The sequence below is a fragment of the Molossus molossus genome, unplaced genomic scaffold (assembly GCF_014108415.1).
Source record: "Molossus molossus isolate mMolMol1 unplaced genomic scaffold, mMolMol1.p scaffold_m16_p_19, whole genome shotgun sequence".
Taxonomy (NCBI): Eukaryota; Metazoa; Chordata; class Mammalia; order Chiroptera; family Molossidae; genus Molossus; species Molossus molossus.
The window spans coordinates 34,306,300-34,319,484 of NW_023425354.1; the positions used below are offsets into that span (position 1 = coordinate 34,306,300).

The 13,185-nt window shown below is 37.5% G+C and overlaps 1 protein-coding gene across 5 annotated transcripts in view; it reads right to left on the bottom strand.

The window, feature by feature from the left end:
• AP2B1 (adaptor related protein complex 2 subunit beta 1) overlaps nucleotides 1-13,185 on the bottom strand; it is a 137,720-nt gene that overhangs the window by 103,491 nt on the left and 21,044 nt on the right. For 4 of the 5 annotated variants that reach the window (XM_036269959.1, XM_036269960.1, XM_036269957.1 and 1 more), the window contains exons 4-5: nucleotides 10,387-10,522; nucleotides 8,273-8,518 (exon numbers count right to left, since the gene is read on the bottom strand). In XM_036269959.1, coding sequence (XP_036125852.1) covers nucleotides 8,273-8,518; nucleotides 10,387-10,522 — 382 coding nt within the window. Of the gene's footprint in view, nucleotides 1-8,272; nucleotides 8,542-10,386; nucleotides 10,523-13,185 lie in introns of those variants that run through there. The other variant, XM_036269961.1, reaches the window with a different exon arrangement.

Consider the following 13,185-nt stretch of genomic DNA (forward strand, 5'->3'; position numbering starts at 1 on the left):
AAAGGTATATCCTGGAACAACTACCTTTAAAAAGTATTTATTCAGCCCTGGCTGGTTTGGCTCAGCAGATAGAGCGTTGGCCTGCGGTCCGGGGAGACCCAGGTTCAGTTCTTGCTAAGGGCATGTACCTCGGTTGCAGTTTTTCCCCGGCCCTGGTTGGGTCGTGTGGGTGGCAACCACTTGATGTGTCCCTTTCACTTCGATGTTTCTCTCTCCCCCCCCCCCCCCTCCATCTCTATCTGAACAAAATATCAAAAAATGTCCTCGGGTGAGGATAAAAATATATATATTTATTCAATGATGTAGTAAGTAATATTGTAAATAAACTTAATTTCATTTGTCAGTAATCTGCCCTCTGAATTACCCTAAAAAAACATGTATGGCTTTAAATAAGGTATGCAAAAGAATTAAATGTCTTTTAAAAATAAAGTTGCCACCAAAAGATTAACCCTTCTTAAAAATCATTAATACCCAGCATCACAATCAGTATACAATATAGAATATAAATGTTTCTTATTATTAAGGACATACTCTATAACAGGTTCAGTATTAAGTACTTTGCAAACCTTCAATCCTTTAATGGCCACAACAATCCTAAAACAGAAACACTATTTATAATCTCCACTTTCTACTTGAGGACACAGTTTAGGGAAACCACATAGTAAGAAATGGCAGAACTAAGATACAAATTTATGTCTGTTTGGTTCCAGAGCCTGAGTTTTAACCACTATGCTATAGTTCCAGGAAAAAACAAACAAAAAACATATCACAGTTACAAAACACTTTTCTGTTGTATAAGAGCTTTTCATAAAGAACTCTATGTAAAAGGAATTAAATGCAATTTGGTATCCTAGAATAGCAAAAGGATATTTGTGTTTAAACAGGTAAAATTCAAATAAAGTCTGTCTTCAGTTAATAGTAAGGTACCAATACTAATTTTTTAGTTTTGATAAATGTACCATGGTTATATAAGATGTTAACATTAAATGAAACTGAATGAAGGGTATATGGGAATTTTCTGTACTGTCTTTACAAGTTTTCTGTAAAACTAAAAGTATTCCCCTCCAAAATGAGCTAATTTTAAGAAAACAAAACTAAGTTGGTAAAATTTGATAAAACAGACAATGCATAAAATAAAGTGAGAGTACACAGAAAAATATTTCTACAAAATTCATTATAAAAAACAAACAAAAATCATTTGCTTCCTCGTTAACTAAAGACAGTAAAGCACTTAGATCAACCAGTGGGAAATTCAAGAGGTAAGCAGTAGGCCCTTTATCAGAGCAGCCTCCAATCACTACAATAACTCAACACTTCAATTCTACAGAAATTAAAAGCAACTCCTCTTTTAGTACCAATATAACATTACTCACTTGGGGAACCCAAATACAGACTGAACATATTATCTCCTACAAAACTCTTACAAATGCCTAACACATACTGACACTCTCACACATGCTTAAAATTCTATCAGTTCTGGAACCCCTTTTACATACATTTGGTATAAAAAGCATTGCGCATTTCTAATTTCACTTATGAAGAATACTTTAATATTATAACTCTCTCCTCACTAATATATATTTAGGGATAACAGAAGTCATATAATTAAAGTACTAAATTTAGTGAGATCATTAAGCTTTTCCATGCATTCTAGACCTATCTTTTTAAAAAATTTTTTCTTTATTGACTTTAGAGAGAGGAAGGGAGAGGGAGAGATAGAAACACTGATGAGAGAGAACACTGACTGTCGGCCTCTTCCATGCCTCCCCACTAGGCCCACAACCTGGGCATGTGCCCTGACCAGGAATTGAACTGGTAACCTCTCGGTGCATGGGTCCATGCTCAACCACTAAGCCACACTGGCCAGGCTCTAGGCCTATCTTTAATAAAAAATTTAACACAGTCCACAAGAACATCAAATATATTCTGGAAAAAAAAAATCCTTCTCAAATTTACAAAGTGATCTAGAGAGACTTGAGTTTTTCAATATTTAACATCTCAGATTGACAACTAACCACAACAAAAATAAATATTCTAAGACCTAAATAAAAATTACAATAATCAGAAAGTACACATTAAGTACTTTTCTCAACAACAGCTACAGTTAGGTGTCAGGCATTAAAAATTGTTAAATAATTATTCCTTCATGTTCAACATAATCCAGTAAAATAGGCATTACTACCTCTATTTTACAGATGAGAAAACTGGAGCTCATTTTAATTAACTAGCTCAAGGCCATGTTTCTAGTAAGCAGCCAACCCAGGACTCAAAGAGCAAACACTCTGGCTAAAAGGGCTATAATGCTATTTCCACAATCCAAATTTTGACAGCCTTAACATTACTGACATTTTGGGACGAATAATTCTTTACTATAAGGGGCTGTCCTGTGCACTGCAGGTTGTTTAAAGAATCCCTGGCTTTTGTCTACTAGATGCTAGTAGCACCTCTCTCATCAGTTTTGATAATCAAAAATATTTCCAGACATTGCCAAATGTCCCCTGGGAAGCAAAATCACCCCCAGTTGAGAACTACTTCCCATGTAGTTTCTACATACTGGATATCACAAATACACACTCCAAGGAAAAAAAAATGTTGTTTTTCATAAAACAGCTTTCCAGAATAAGTTCAAATTAAAAGAAGCTGGCAGTTTAACTAGAACCTTTGCTAAAGGCCTTATCAGGCCAAGTTGAGGCTACTGTAAGAGTATGTTGCTTGTGCAGAAGAACCCTCAACAAAGGAAAATACCTATTTTTTACTAATTCAATAGTTTGTGCTTTGGCAGAGAGGACACAGCAAAGGAAACAGGGCATTCCCGTGGGCAGTTCTCAGAGTAACTGATGCAGAACTGAGAAGGTTTAGAAGACACAAGGGGAGACGCCCCTAAGCAATCTGGACTTAGGAGAACTAAACTCACAAACAAAAAACAAAGCACATGTGGGGGGGCTGACAGAGTCTCTAGACTGGCAGAGTCTAGCATAAATATGTTAACTTAAGTTTGAATACCTCAAAATGCCTCTCAGAGAAAAATTAAAATCCTAGTAGAGAAAGAAAATCCTACTGTATGGGCAAACAACTACAGAGTAATCACCATCACTCAAAAGTACATTTTCCTTAAAAATATAAACTCAGTGAGAAAAAAATCCTCACCCAAAAATATGCATTTTTTTAAATCCTCACCTGAGGACATTTTTTCCATATTTTGTTCAGATAGAGTGGGAGGGAGAGAGAAAGAGAGAGAGAGAGAGAAACATCGACATGAAAGGGACACACCGAATGGTTGCCACCCACACGACCCAACCAGGGCCGGGGACAAACTGCAACTGAGGTACACGCCTTTAGTGGGAACCGAACCTGGGTCTCTCCGGACTGCAGGCCGACACTCTAACCACTGAGCCAAACCGGTCAGGGCTGAAAATATTTTTCTATTGATTTTCAGACAGAATAGGAGGGAGGGAGGGAGAAACATCAATATTAAAGAGACACATTGATTAGTTGCCACCCAAACAACCCCAACCAGGGTCGGGGATCAAATTTTAACGTATGTGCCCTTGACCGGAATTGAACCCGAGACTCTTTGGTCTTTTGGGCCGATGCTCTAACCGCTGAGCCAAACCAGTCAGGGCGAGAGAAAAATCTTTTAAATTCTGTAATAATGGGAACTATTTTCCTACAGCTCTAAAGTATTTCCTTTTTCTGAATACAAGTTTACTTTCAAAATAATGGACTAATAAAATCTGCATCTGAAAATAGTTGTGGGGGTCTTTCTTTTTATTAATTAATCTTTGTTACAGATGTTTCTCCTTTTCTCCCCACTGATTCTCCCGCCCTGTCCCCAGCTTTGTGTGGGGTTCTTTTTAACTCTCACCCAAGAATGTGTTTTTATTGCTTTTAGAGCAAGCGAGAGAGAAATATTGATATGAGAAACATCAATTGGCTGCCTCCTGTACGCGCCGACTGGGAATTGAACCTGCAACCTTTTGGTGAAAGGGACAACGCTCCCATCAACTGAATCACCCAGCCAGGGCTGAAAATAGTTTAGGTCTAATTTCCTGAGAAAAGGTTTTATTATATGAGTTTGTACAGATATCAAACAAATCGGAACCTTTTAAATTAATACTGTAGCAATAATGTTAACCTTTGCCATTAGGTTATAATAGCAGCAGTACTCCTTTCATGAGCTCCCATAAGCCAGGCCCTTTAATAGGTGTTTTTTATGCAAAAGCTCAATTAATACTCCCCAAAACTATCTAAGATGGTATCCCTCACTGTACCGAAAGAGAAAGAGATTCAGGGAAGTTAAGCTAGGACTAAAAGAATAAAAATGTCTTACTTCCAAGTCTATCTTTTCTCTTTCAAATAGCATCTCACTGAAAATCAGCTTTAACTAAAGTATAAATGGCAAAATAGCTGCAGGAAAATAAGGTATGTGTGATCATCCAAAACAGAGAATGAAAAATACGATAAAGTTCTATTACCTATAGCAAGGTACACTACCCCCAGGAACCAGCCTGGAGATCAACATAACCCCAAGAGTAGTCAGATCTTGATCAACATTTTACTCTAAGATTTCAGAGTCATGTCTGCAGATGTTGTTTTGACATCTAGGATACCCTTCTGAAGTGAGCTACAAGAAAACTACTAAGCCCTGGCCAGTTTGGCTCAGTGGTTAAGAGTGCTGGCCTGTGGACCAATGAGTTGCGGATTTGATTCCGGTGAAGGGCACATACCTCGGTTGTGGTTTGTCCTTGGCCCTGGTCGGGGTCTTGAAGGAGACAATCAGTTGATGTGTCCCTCTCACATTAATGTTTCTCTCTCTCTCCCTCCTTCCTACTCTGTTTGAAGATAAATAGAAAAATATCCTCATATGAGGATTAAAAAAAAAGAAAAAAAGGGGGGGGGGGAATAAAAGAAAACTACCAAAGCTGAATGCACTAGCAGCAGTTCTCAACCTGTGGGCTGCAACCCCTTTCGGGGGTCGAACGACCCTTTTACAGGGGTCGCCTAAGACCATCGGAAAATACATATTTCCGATGGTCTTAGGAACCTAGACATCGCTCCTCTATCCATTTCCAGGCGGGTCCACCCACATGCAGATACAACCACATACAACATGAGGAACTGTATTAAAGGGCCATGGCATTAGGAAGGTTGAGAACCACTGCACCAGAGGCATTAGCTTCTTTTGCAGATTTGAACACTTGCTGGTGCAGTGCTGCCCCCATGTGGAGCAAACTTCTGAAAAAAAAGTGGAACAAAGTGACCTTAAAAGCAGTAAAAATAAGACTTCTACCCCTCATGAGAGTAAGAGGATTTTAAGATTTCCCTATTAAAACACTTCTCAAATAATTAAAAGCCTTTATATGTTCAAAATTTTAACCATTTTGAGAAAATGAAACAGTTCTAAATATTTCTGTGTGCTTATATACATTTAAATTCTATTGTACATACATATCCATGAAGGCAGTGACAAGCAATGAGTACGGAGACTCAGAACTAGGTCAGAATCCTGGCTACATTAGCACTAGCTGTATGGCTTTGGGATAATTTAGCCTCCCTGTACATTGCTTTACATGGAATAACATTTATTTCACTGGGAAAGTATGAGAACTAAGTAAACTATTTTAGGTAAGAGTATCTATCACTGTGCCTAGCATAGAATACACTTAAATTTATATTTCTCTTTTCCTAATGACACAAGGTCATCATGAGCCTTAGGAGCTTCTCAGATGTTTGAACTACTAAACTTTATATTCTACTGCTAGACCTTGGAAGTTATTAAACTTTATTCATGCACTCATCCATTTCCTATCAGCAGCACTTGACCCAATTACTCAAGTAAAAATCAGTGGTATAATGACAGTTGAATTACTTTTTGGTAAAAAGAAAGACATACTGTTGAGTTGAAAGTATGAGTTCAAGATCAAAAGTAGGCATGTGTGTCTATGTGTGCTGGCTACCTTTTATTCCAAGCTTTTCAGTTCTTCACTAAAATAGGAATTATGAGTTCAAAAATTGGTTTGAATGTATGTAAAACGGCTAGGACAGGAGTAAGGCAAGAAAGGCACTCCGAACACAAAATTTAAGGAGGCACCTCACTCTCAGGCTTGTGCAGGGTATAGAGTCATCACCCAAGTAAATGCCTCCTTAAATTTTGTACCCTGAGTGCTTTGTTAGCAATAAGTTGAACAATATCAGAGAAAAGTTCTGCTACTGAGAAGCCTGACAAGAATCACAAATATTTGCTACTTAGGGCAGTAGGTCCAACAATTTAATTTCTAATGCTGACATCTGCTCTAGGAAAATCTGCAATCAAGATACAATAAAACAAAAGGCATTCTCGAAAGTTTCTCAAAAATCTACCAAATAACCTTAAATTTTCTCAGCGATACTTGTGTAATTTTCCTCAAATCACCTCCTGATTTGTTGTAGTAACAATGGGTTAGAAATTATTAAGAATTAGTTTACTATAATCTTATGATAATAATTCCACCCTCTCAACTGATCTGTATAAAGATCTACTTGGGTATAAAAAAACAAACAAACAAAACCTTTATTAAGCCATCAGTTAGTTTTATAGGTTCTGCTCTGAAGAATTTACATTAGTACAGAGATGCCTTTTTCTTTCCAAAATGGAATTGCTAGTTAGAACTCATTTTCATTTTGCTCCATTCTACATTCTTAGCCCCACTGGGTATTTAACAAGTTTCCACATGTATATAATATCCTGCTCATCTGGATGCCCAAAACTTGTTGTATAGAGCCCAAGTAGTTTTCCTCTGTCCTCAGGTAGAAAACTTCAAAAAACAGTTGCTCAGAATATCACGATCAATCAATAGCTGTCAAAACCACAACTTGGTACTAGACTAAACACTTTATAAAATAAATACTATTGTTTTATAAATTTATTTCTTTATGGAATTTTTTAAAAAGTGCCACATGGTACTACTCGAGGGAAAAAAGGGCAGGACTGAAACAGGATTCTAATACTGGTGGTAATACCCTCGGGTAGTAGTCACAGTTTAAGCATATACACACTCACATCCACTTCTATGCCTAAGAGTTGGTTGAAAGATTTCTGATGGCAGTACTACAGTACTTAAAAAAAAAAGTGGCTTACTTCATCCTTTGACCTTGATATTAAATGCAATGGATGATGAGCAGAAGTTAAGGCTACCCAAATAATAAGATAAACCAAATGAAACGTCAAAGCAGGGATCTGAAGAGGTAATTTGCAAGTGAGAGACAATGTCTATTTCAAGGCAAATTCTATTTCAAAAAGTTCAAAAAACTATTCAGGGGTTAGCCATTGATTAACTCAATGTTATTCACCTCCTACTAAATACAGCATTAGGCAATAAGGGGAAAGTGACTATATTCCTTTATCATCTTGTAATGATGCTTAAAGCTCAATTCAAATGAGCTTCAGTTACTAGCAGAATCAATGTACCACTTGAGACTTGGCTCCCCTTTCATTATATAGGCAAAGAACGTCAATAAGAGAAATAACAGGTCCCAAAACTTGAAGGTGTTAAATTACATTCTGGCTGCCAACCATTTAAAACATAGTAAGATGGCTGAAAAAGAATCTTGTCCTGGAATTCTCCTAAGAATACATTACAATAATTAGGCACCAGAAAATACCACAAACATCTATCTGAAGAAATAATCTTTAAAAAATTGACATAAATTTAATGTAAAACCTGAAGAAAATAATGAAAGGACTAGTTTGTTTCTAAACCAGCGATTTTTAATCTTTTTCATCTCATGGAACACATAAACTAATTACTAAAATTCTGTGCCACACCAAAAAATACATTTTTTGTCAATCTGACCAAAAAAGTTGTAATTTTGATTCATTCACACCGGATGGCTACCGTTGTGTTGGCTATTGTCTTTTTGTTTTTTGTGTTTTTTAATTTGACAATCTAAGGGAAAAGAGGTCAGTGTCCCTGACTAGTCAGATATTGCATGTTGTAAAAATCCTTGCGGCACACCAGTGTGCCTGCCATGGAACACCTGTTAAAAATGCTCTTCTAAGCAAATACAGAGTTAAGTATAATACAAAGGTTTGCTTTCCTTGTATTTTAGTACTTGGTTTCCATCTCAGAAATACCAGGGTGTGAGAACGACAACCCATGGGACACAGAGAAGTCATGCTTCCCACAGCTAACCTATGGTTCAATGTTCCAAAGATAAGATTTGTTTTAAACATGTTTGTTTAAAGTAACCCATTTTAAATACTGCTCTCTTTACAGAAGCAGAAGCTTATTACCATTGGATTTGAATCCGCTATGAGATCCCGCAGAGAATCCAGAAATCCCTGATCTTCCACCATTTGGGCATTGATATCATGGAGTTTTGCCACGCAGACTGCTGCTGTTTTCCGAACATAGGGATCTTCATCCTTCAAGCACTTCCGAAGAGGCTCACACAGATATTCTGTAATCTTGTCCACTCGGATGCACCCCATGGTTCTGACTGCCAAGGCCCGAATCAGAGGATTGGGATCTTCACAGTCCTACAAAAAACAATCCTTGACAACTACAGGTATACATGGTGACAGAAAGTAAATAGTCTGGGTTGTTTAAGTCATAAAAGAATATTCATTAATGCAAGCTTCCAGTTACAGTCCATATCAAAATCCAAATCTCCCATGCTATTCCTTTCCTTTCCTAAGTACAAATATTAGGTACCTATAAAAGTCTGGGTTAACAATTCATTTAACTGTTTTATATACACAATAAAGAAATTCCCAGGATTAGTTCCAGGGCTGAGCAAAAGCCTAGTGAGCTGGTGTGACCATCCCCATGGCCATTAGTGGACCTGCTCTAAAAACAAAAACAAGACCTTTGGGTTTGTATTCTGGTATAGAAAAATAAATAAATTAATAAGGAATTGGAAAAATGAGTCCCACTTCACAGTTAGTTCACAAATAGCAAGTAGGGAGAAAAAAAGGGCTTGGCCTACAGCCAAGGAAGCAAAGGAGAGTGCAGAAGCAGGTGTGGACCTGACATAAGTTCCTGGATTAAGCTGCAGAATGCCCTCTGATATCCTAATTAGCATACATTCTTTACTAGAAAGTGCTCTTCTAAATGTACTACAAATAAAACAGTAAGAACACTCCTTAAATTGCCCTACTTTAAAAAATTTCTTTAATTATAAATCGATGTAAACTTCAAAAAATGTAAACTAGCCCTGGCCAGTTTGGCTCAGCTGTTAGAACGTCGGCCTGCAGACCAGAGTTTAGGGTTCGGTTCCTGCTAAGGGCACATACCTCGGTTGTAGTTTGTTCCCGGCCCCGGTTAGGGTTGTGTGGGTGGCAGCCACTCGATGTGTCTCTCTCACATCAATGTTTCTCTCTCTCTTCCTCCCTCTCTCCCTCCCGCTCTATCTGAAGATAAATGCAAAAAATTAAAAAAGAAATACTATGACAAATATAAAGATGAAATGATTTTTCATCCTTATGATATTTGAGATTTGCTTTAAAATTATCCACTAGGAGAGGGGACAAGGGTTTGGAATGCATAAGGAGTATAAATTAAACAAGATTGATCTTGTAACAAGATTGAGTTGGTAACTACTGAAAGTGCAAGATGGGTGTTTTATTTTTTTATTTTATTTTTTTTATCCTCACCCAAGGACATTTTTCCATATTTTGTTCAGATAGAGTGGGAGGGGGAGAGAGAGAGAGAGAGAATCATCGACGTGAAAGGGACACATCGAGTGGCTGCCACCCTCACGACCCAACCAGGGCCGGGGACAAACTGCAACCGAGGTACGTGCCCCCTAAGCAGGAACCAAACCCGAGTCTCTCTGGACCATAGGCTGATGCTCTAACTGCTGAGCAAATCTGGCCAGGGCAAGATGGGTGTTTTAAATATTCCCTCTACCCTATATGTTTGAAATTTTCCATAAAAAAAAAAAAATTTAATCAAATGTTGTAAGACCTATTAAGTAATACAAAATAGAAGTAGTGCCTGATGTAGTGTCCACTACACCTCTGACCTTAATCTTAATTTCTACAAAGGTAAAACAGGTTACTGATACGAGAACAACACTCCTACCCTAGGTCAGTCTTGGAAGCCTTTGTGAGCCTTTGTCAGCTCACAAAAGAGTGGTTTCACCTGGCTTTCTTCTCCCATCTGGCAAGGAGGTACCAAGCCCAGCTAACAGAAGGCTTACCATATGGTCTGAATTGGATGACAAATGCTGGCATATAGAATGTCTAAAACATGAACATTCCTAGTCTCTTGTCAGTACTTCTCTAGAGGCTCTCTTTTGGAACAGAGGTTGCTTATTTGCACTGCAGACACTAACTATATCAAGAGACACTTCTGAAAAGGTTACTTAAAGTAGAAGAGACTGTTGTTGAGCCCCTGAAGTTACCTTCACAAAGCTGTTGACAGCCATGATGGCCATGTCTGGCTGACTCTTTGCATAGTTCATCAAGTAAAGATACACAAGCTTCTTTAGTTCCAGGTTGTCAGTCTGCATACAGTTTACTACATCTGGAAAGAGAGAGCTGTGAAGAGAGGAGAAAAGAGCAAGGAAAGATGAATAGACATTGGTGCCAAATTGTTGAATAAAACACGAAAAAATAAGCCTTGGTTTACAAAGTGAATTGATGCAAGGACAAATGTCTCCACAGTGATAATAATTATTACAGAAATAAATTCTGAAGACATTGTAGTATTGATCCCAAGAGGTCTTTACAAATAGATATTTAAGCCTTGGCAGGGCAACTCAGTTGGTTAGAGCGTTATCCCAATACACTAAGGTTGTGGGTTCAATCCCTGGTCAATGAACCAATAAATGCATAAATAAGTGGAAAAATAAATCAATGTTTCTCTCTCTCTAAAAATTATTTTAAATAAAAATAATTTTAAAAAACTTATTATGAACAATTTCACACAAAAGTAGAGAAATCAACATAATGAACCCAATGTTACATCTATCACCCAGCTGCAAACAAATATTGATACACTCCCAATCTTGTTTCAAACACTCTCCCTTCCCTAGACTCTACCACATCTAGTTGCTCTGGATTATTTTAAAACAAATCCTAGACATTACATCACTTCATGTATAATATTTTAGTGTAAATCTTTAGAATTTTTTAAAATTCACTATTTTTATCACAAAAAAATTAACAGTAATTCTTCATATCACTTCATTGCAGTTTCAAAGCACTACACTTGCTATACTTTTTAATACTTGTATTTGTCCATCCTTGACCAATGGGAAATTATTCGGTTAGCTCCTGAGTCCTTGTGATATGAACCTCTATTTTCAATAGCTTCCTTGCTTTCCGGCAGAAAAAGATGCTCTATTCAGGTTCATTTTGTACATATCTAATCCCACAACTGGAACCCAGTCATTTCTCTAAGATATCATGAATCCCTTTTAGTGGAATTTATTTATTTTTAACATTACACATTTAAATAAATGAAAATTTCACTGTATTCAAATATAAAAGGAGTTTATACTCTTCTCAAGTTCAAGTCATTTCATAATTTACCATTCTCCTGTAAGGCCATCGAAAAGAAATTCGTATTTCCATTAGCAAAGTTGTACCATTAGCTTGAAAGGGTTAAGCTTGTCAGATTTTAAAGTGTAAACTGATTTTTGAAAATATAGGTTCGGCCCTGGCCAGCTTGGCTCAGCGGTTAGAACGTCAGCCTGTGGACCAAAGGGTCACAGGCACGTACCTGGGTTGCAGATTCAATCCCTGACCCAGGAGAGAGTCATGTGGGAGGCAAGCAATCAATGTCTCTCTCACACAGATGTTTCTCTCTCTCTCCCTCACTCCCTCCTTCCTTTCCACTCTATCTAAAAATCAATGGAAAAATATCCCCGGGTGAGGATTAACAACAACAAATATATATGTATATATGTATGTGCATACACACACACACAGAGTTAGCTATAATTTTAAAAAAATATAGATTAGCTATAATTCTATGGAAGTTAACAATTAACCCTTTCCCCCTCATGCTTTATCAAAGTCAGTATAAATCAACTACTTCTACATATCTTACTATTAGTTCAGAAGGAGAAGCAAATCTCAGTATATTTCTACAGAAAAGAGAAATAATGGGTCACATAGTATAGCTCCCATGCACATACAAAAACAATATACAGTAATAGAAATTATTTACAAAAAGGAAGATGGACTGTAAAGTCAAAGAATCCACCATATCGCCAATGAACCAATGACTTCTACTCAGGAAGGCAAACTACTTTGTTATTTTGTATGTGTGTACCTTACGCAGTTTCAGTATGCACATAATTAATAAACACTAATAACATTCACCAAAAATAAGTGTTCGTTCCATTCTCGGGGGAATAGCTCATGTGCAAAACAAGTAAATAAATGTGAAACATTAACCAGTAGAAAACTGGAGATACTAAATAATTTAATTCCAACGATCTGCACAAGATCAGGAAGATCTGGTTTAAGAATAGTCACATTTCTAGATAAAGAGTGTTAAGTACCAAACCAGAAAGCTAGGAACCTGAACTTTCCAACATGGTAGCCACTAGGCACATGCGGTTTGCAATGTGGCCAGTCCAAACTGAGATGTGATATACATATAAAACACACTAATGAAAAATATAATATAAAATATCTCAGTAAAAATTTTATATTGATTTTATGCTGAAATGATAGCATTCTGGATTAAGTAAAATATATTATTAAAATTAATTTCATCTATTTTAACTTTAATGTGGCTACCAGAAAAATTTAAATTACACATGTGACTTTTTTCTTTCTTTTTTTTTATTGATTTTTGGAGAGGAAAGAAGGGGAGGGGAGAGAGAGAGAGAAACACTGATGAGAGAGAACACTGACTGGCCACTTCCTGCACACCCCCCACTGGGGATCAGACCCACAACCTGGGCATGTGCCCTGAGCAGGAATCGAACCGGCGACCTCTTGGTTCATGGGTCGATGCTCAACCACTGAGCCACACCGGCCCAGCTCTTTTTCTTTATTGATGTTAGAGGAGAGGAAGGGAGAGGGAGACAGAGATAGAAACATCGATGAGAGAGAACACTGACTGGTCACCTCCTGCATGCCCCTGCACGCACTGAGGATCAGACCCACAACCTGGGCATGTGCCCAGACCAGGACTTGAACCAGTGACCTCCTAGTGCATGGGTCAATGATCAATCACTGAGTCA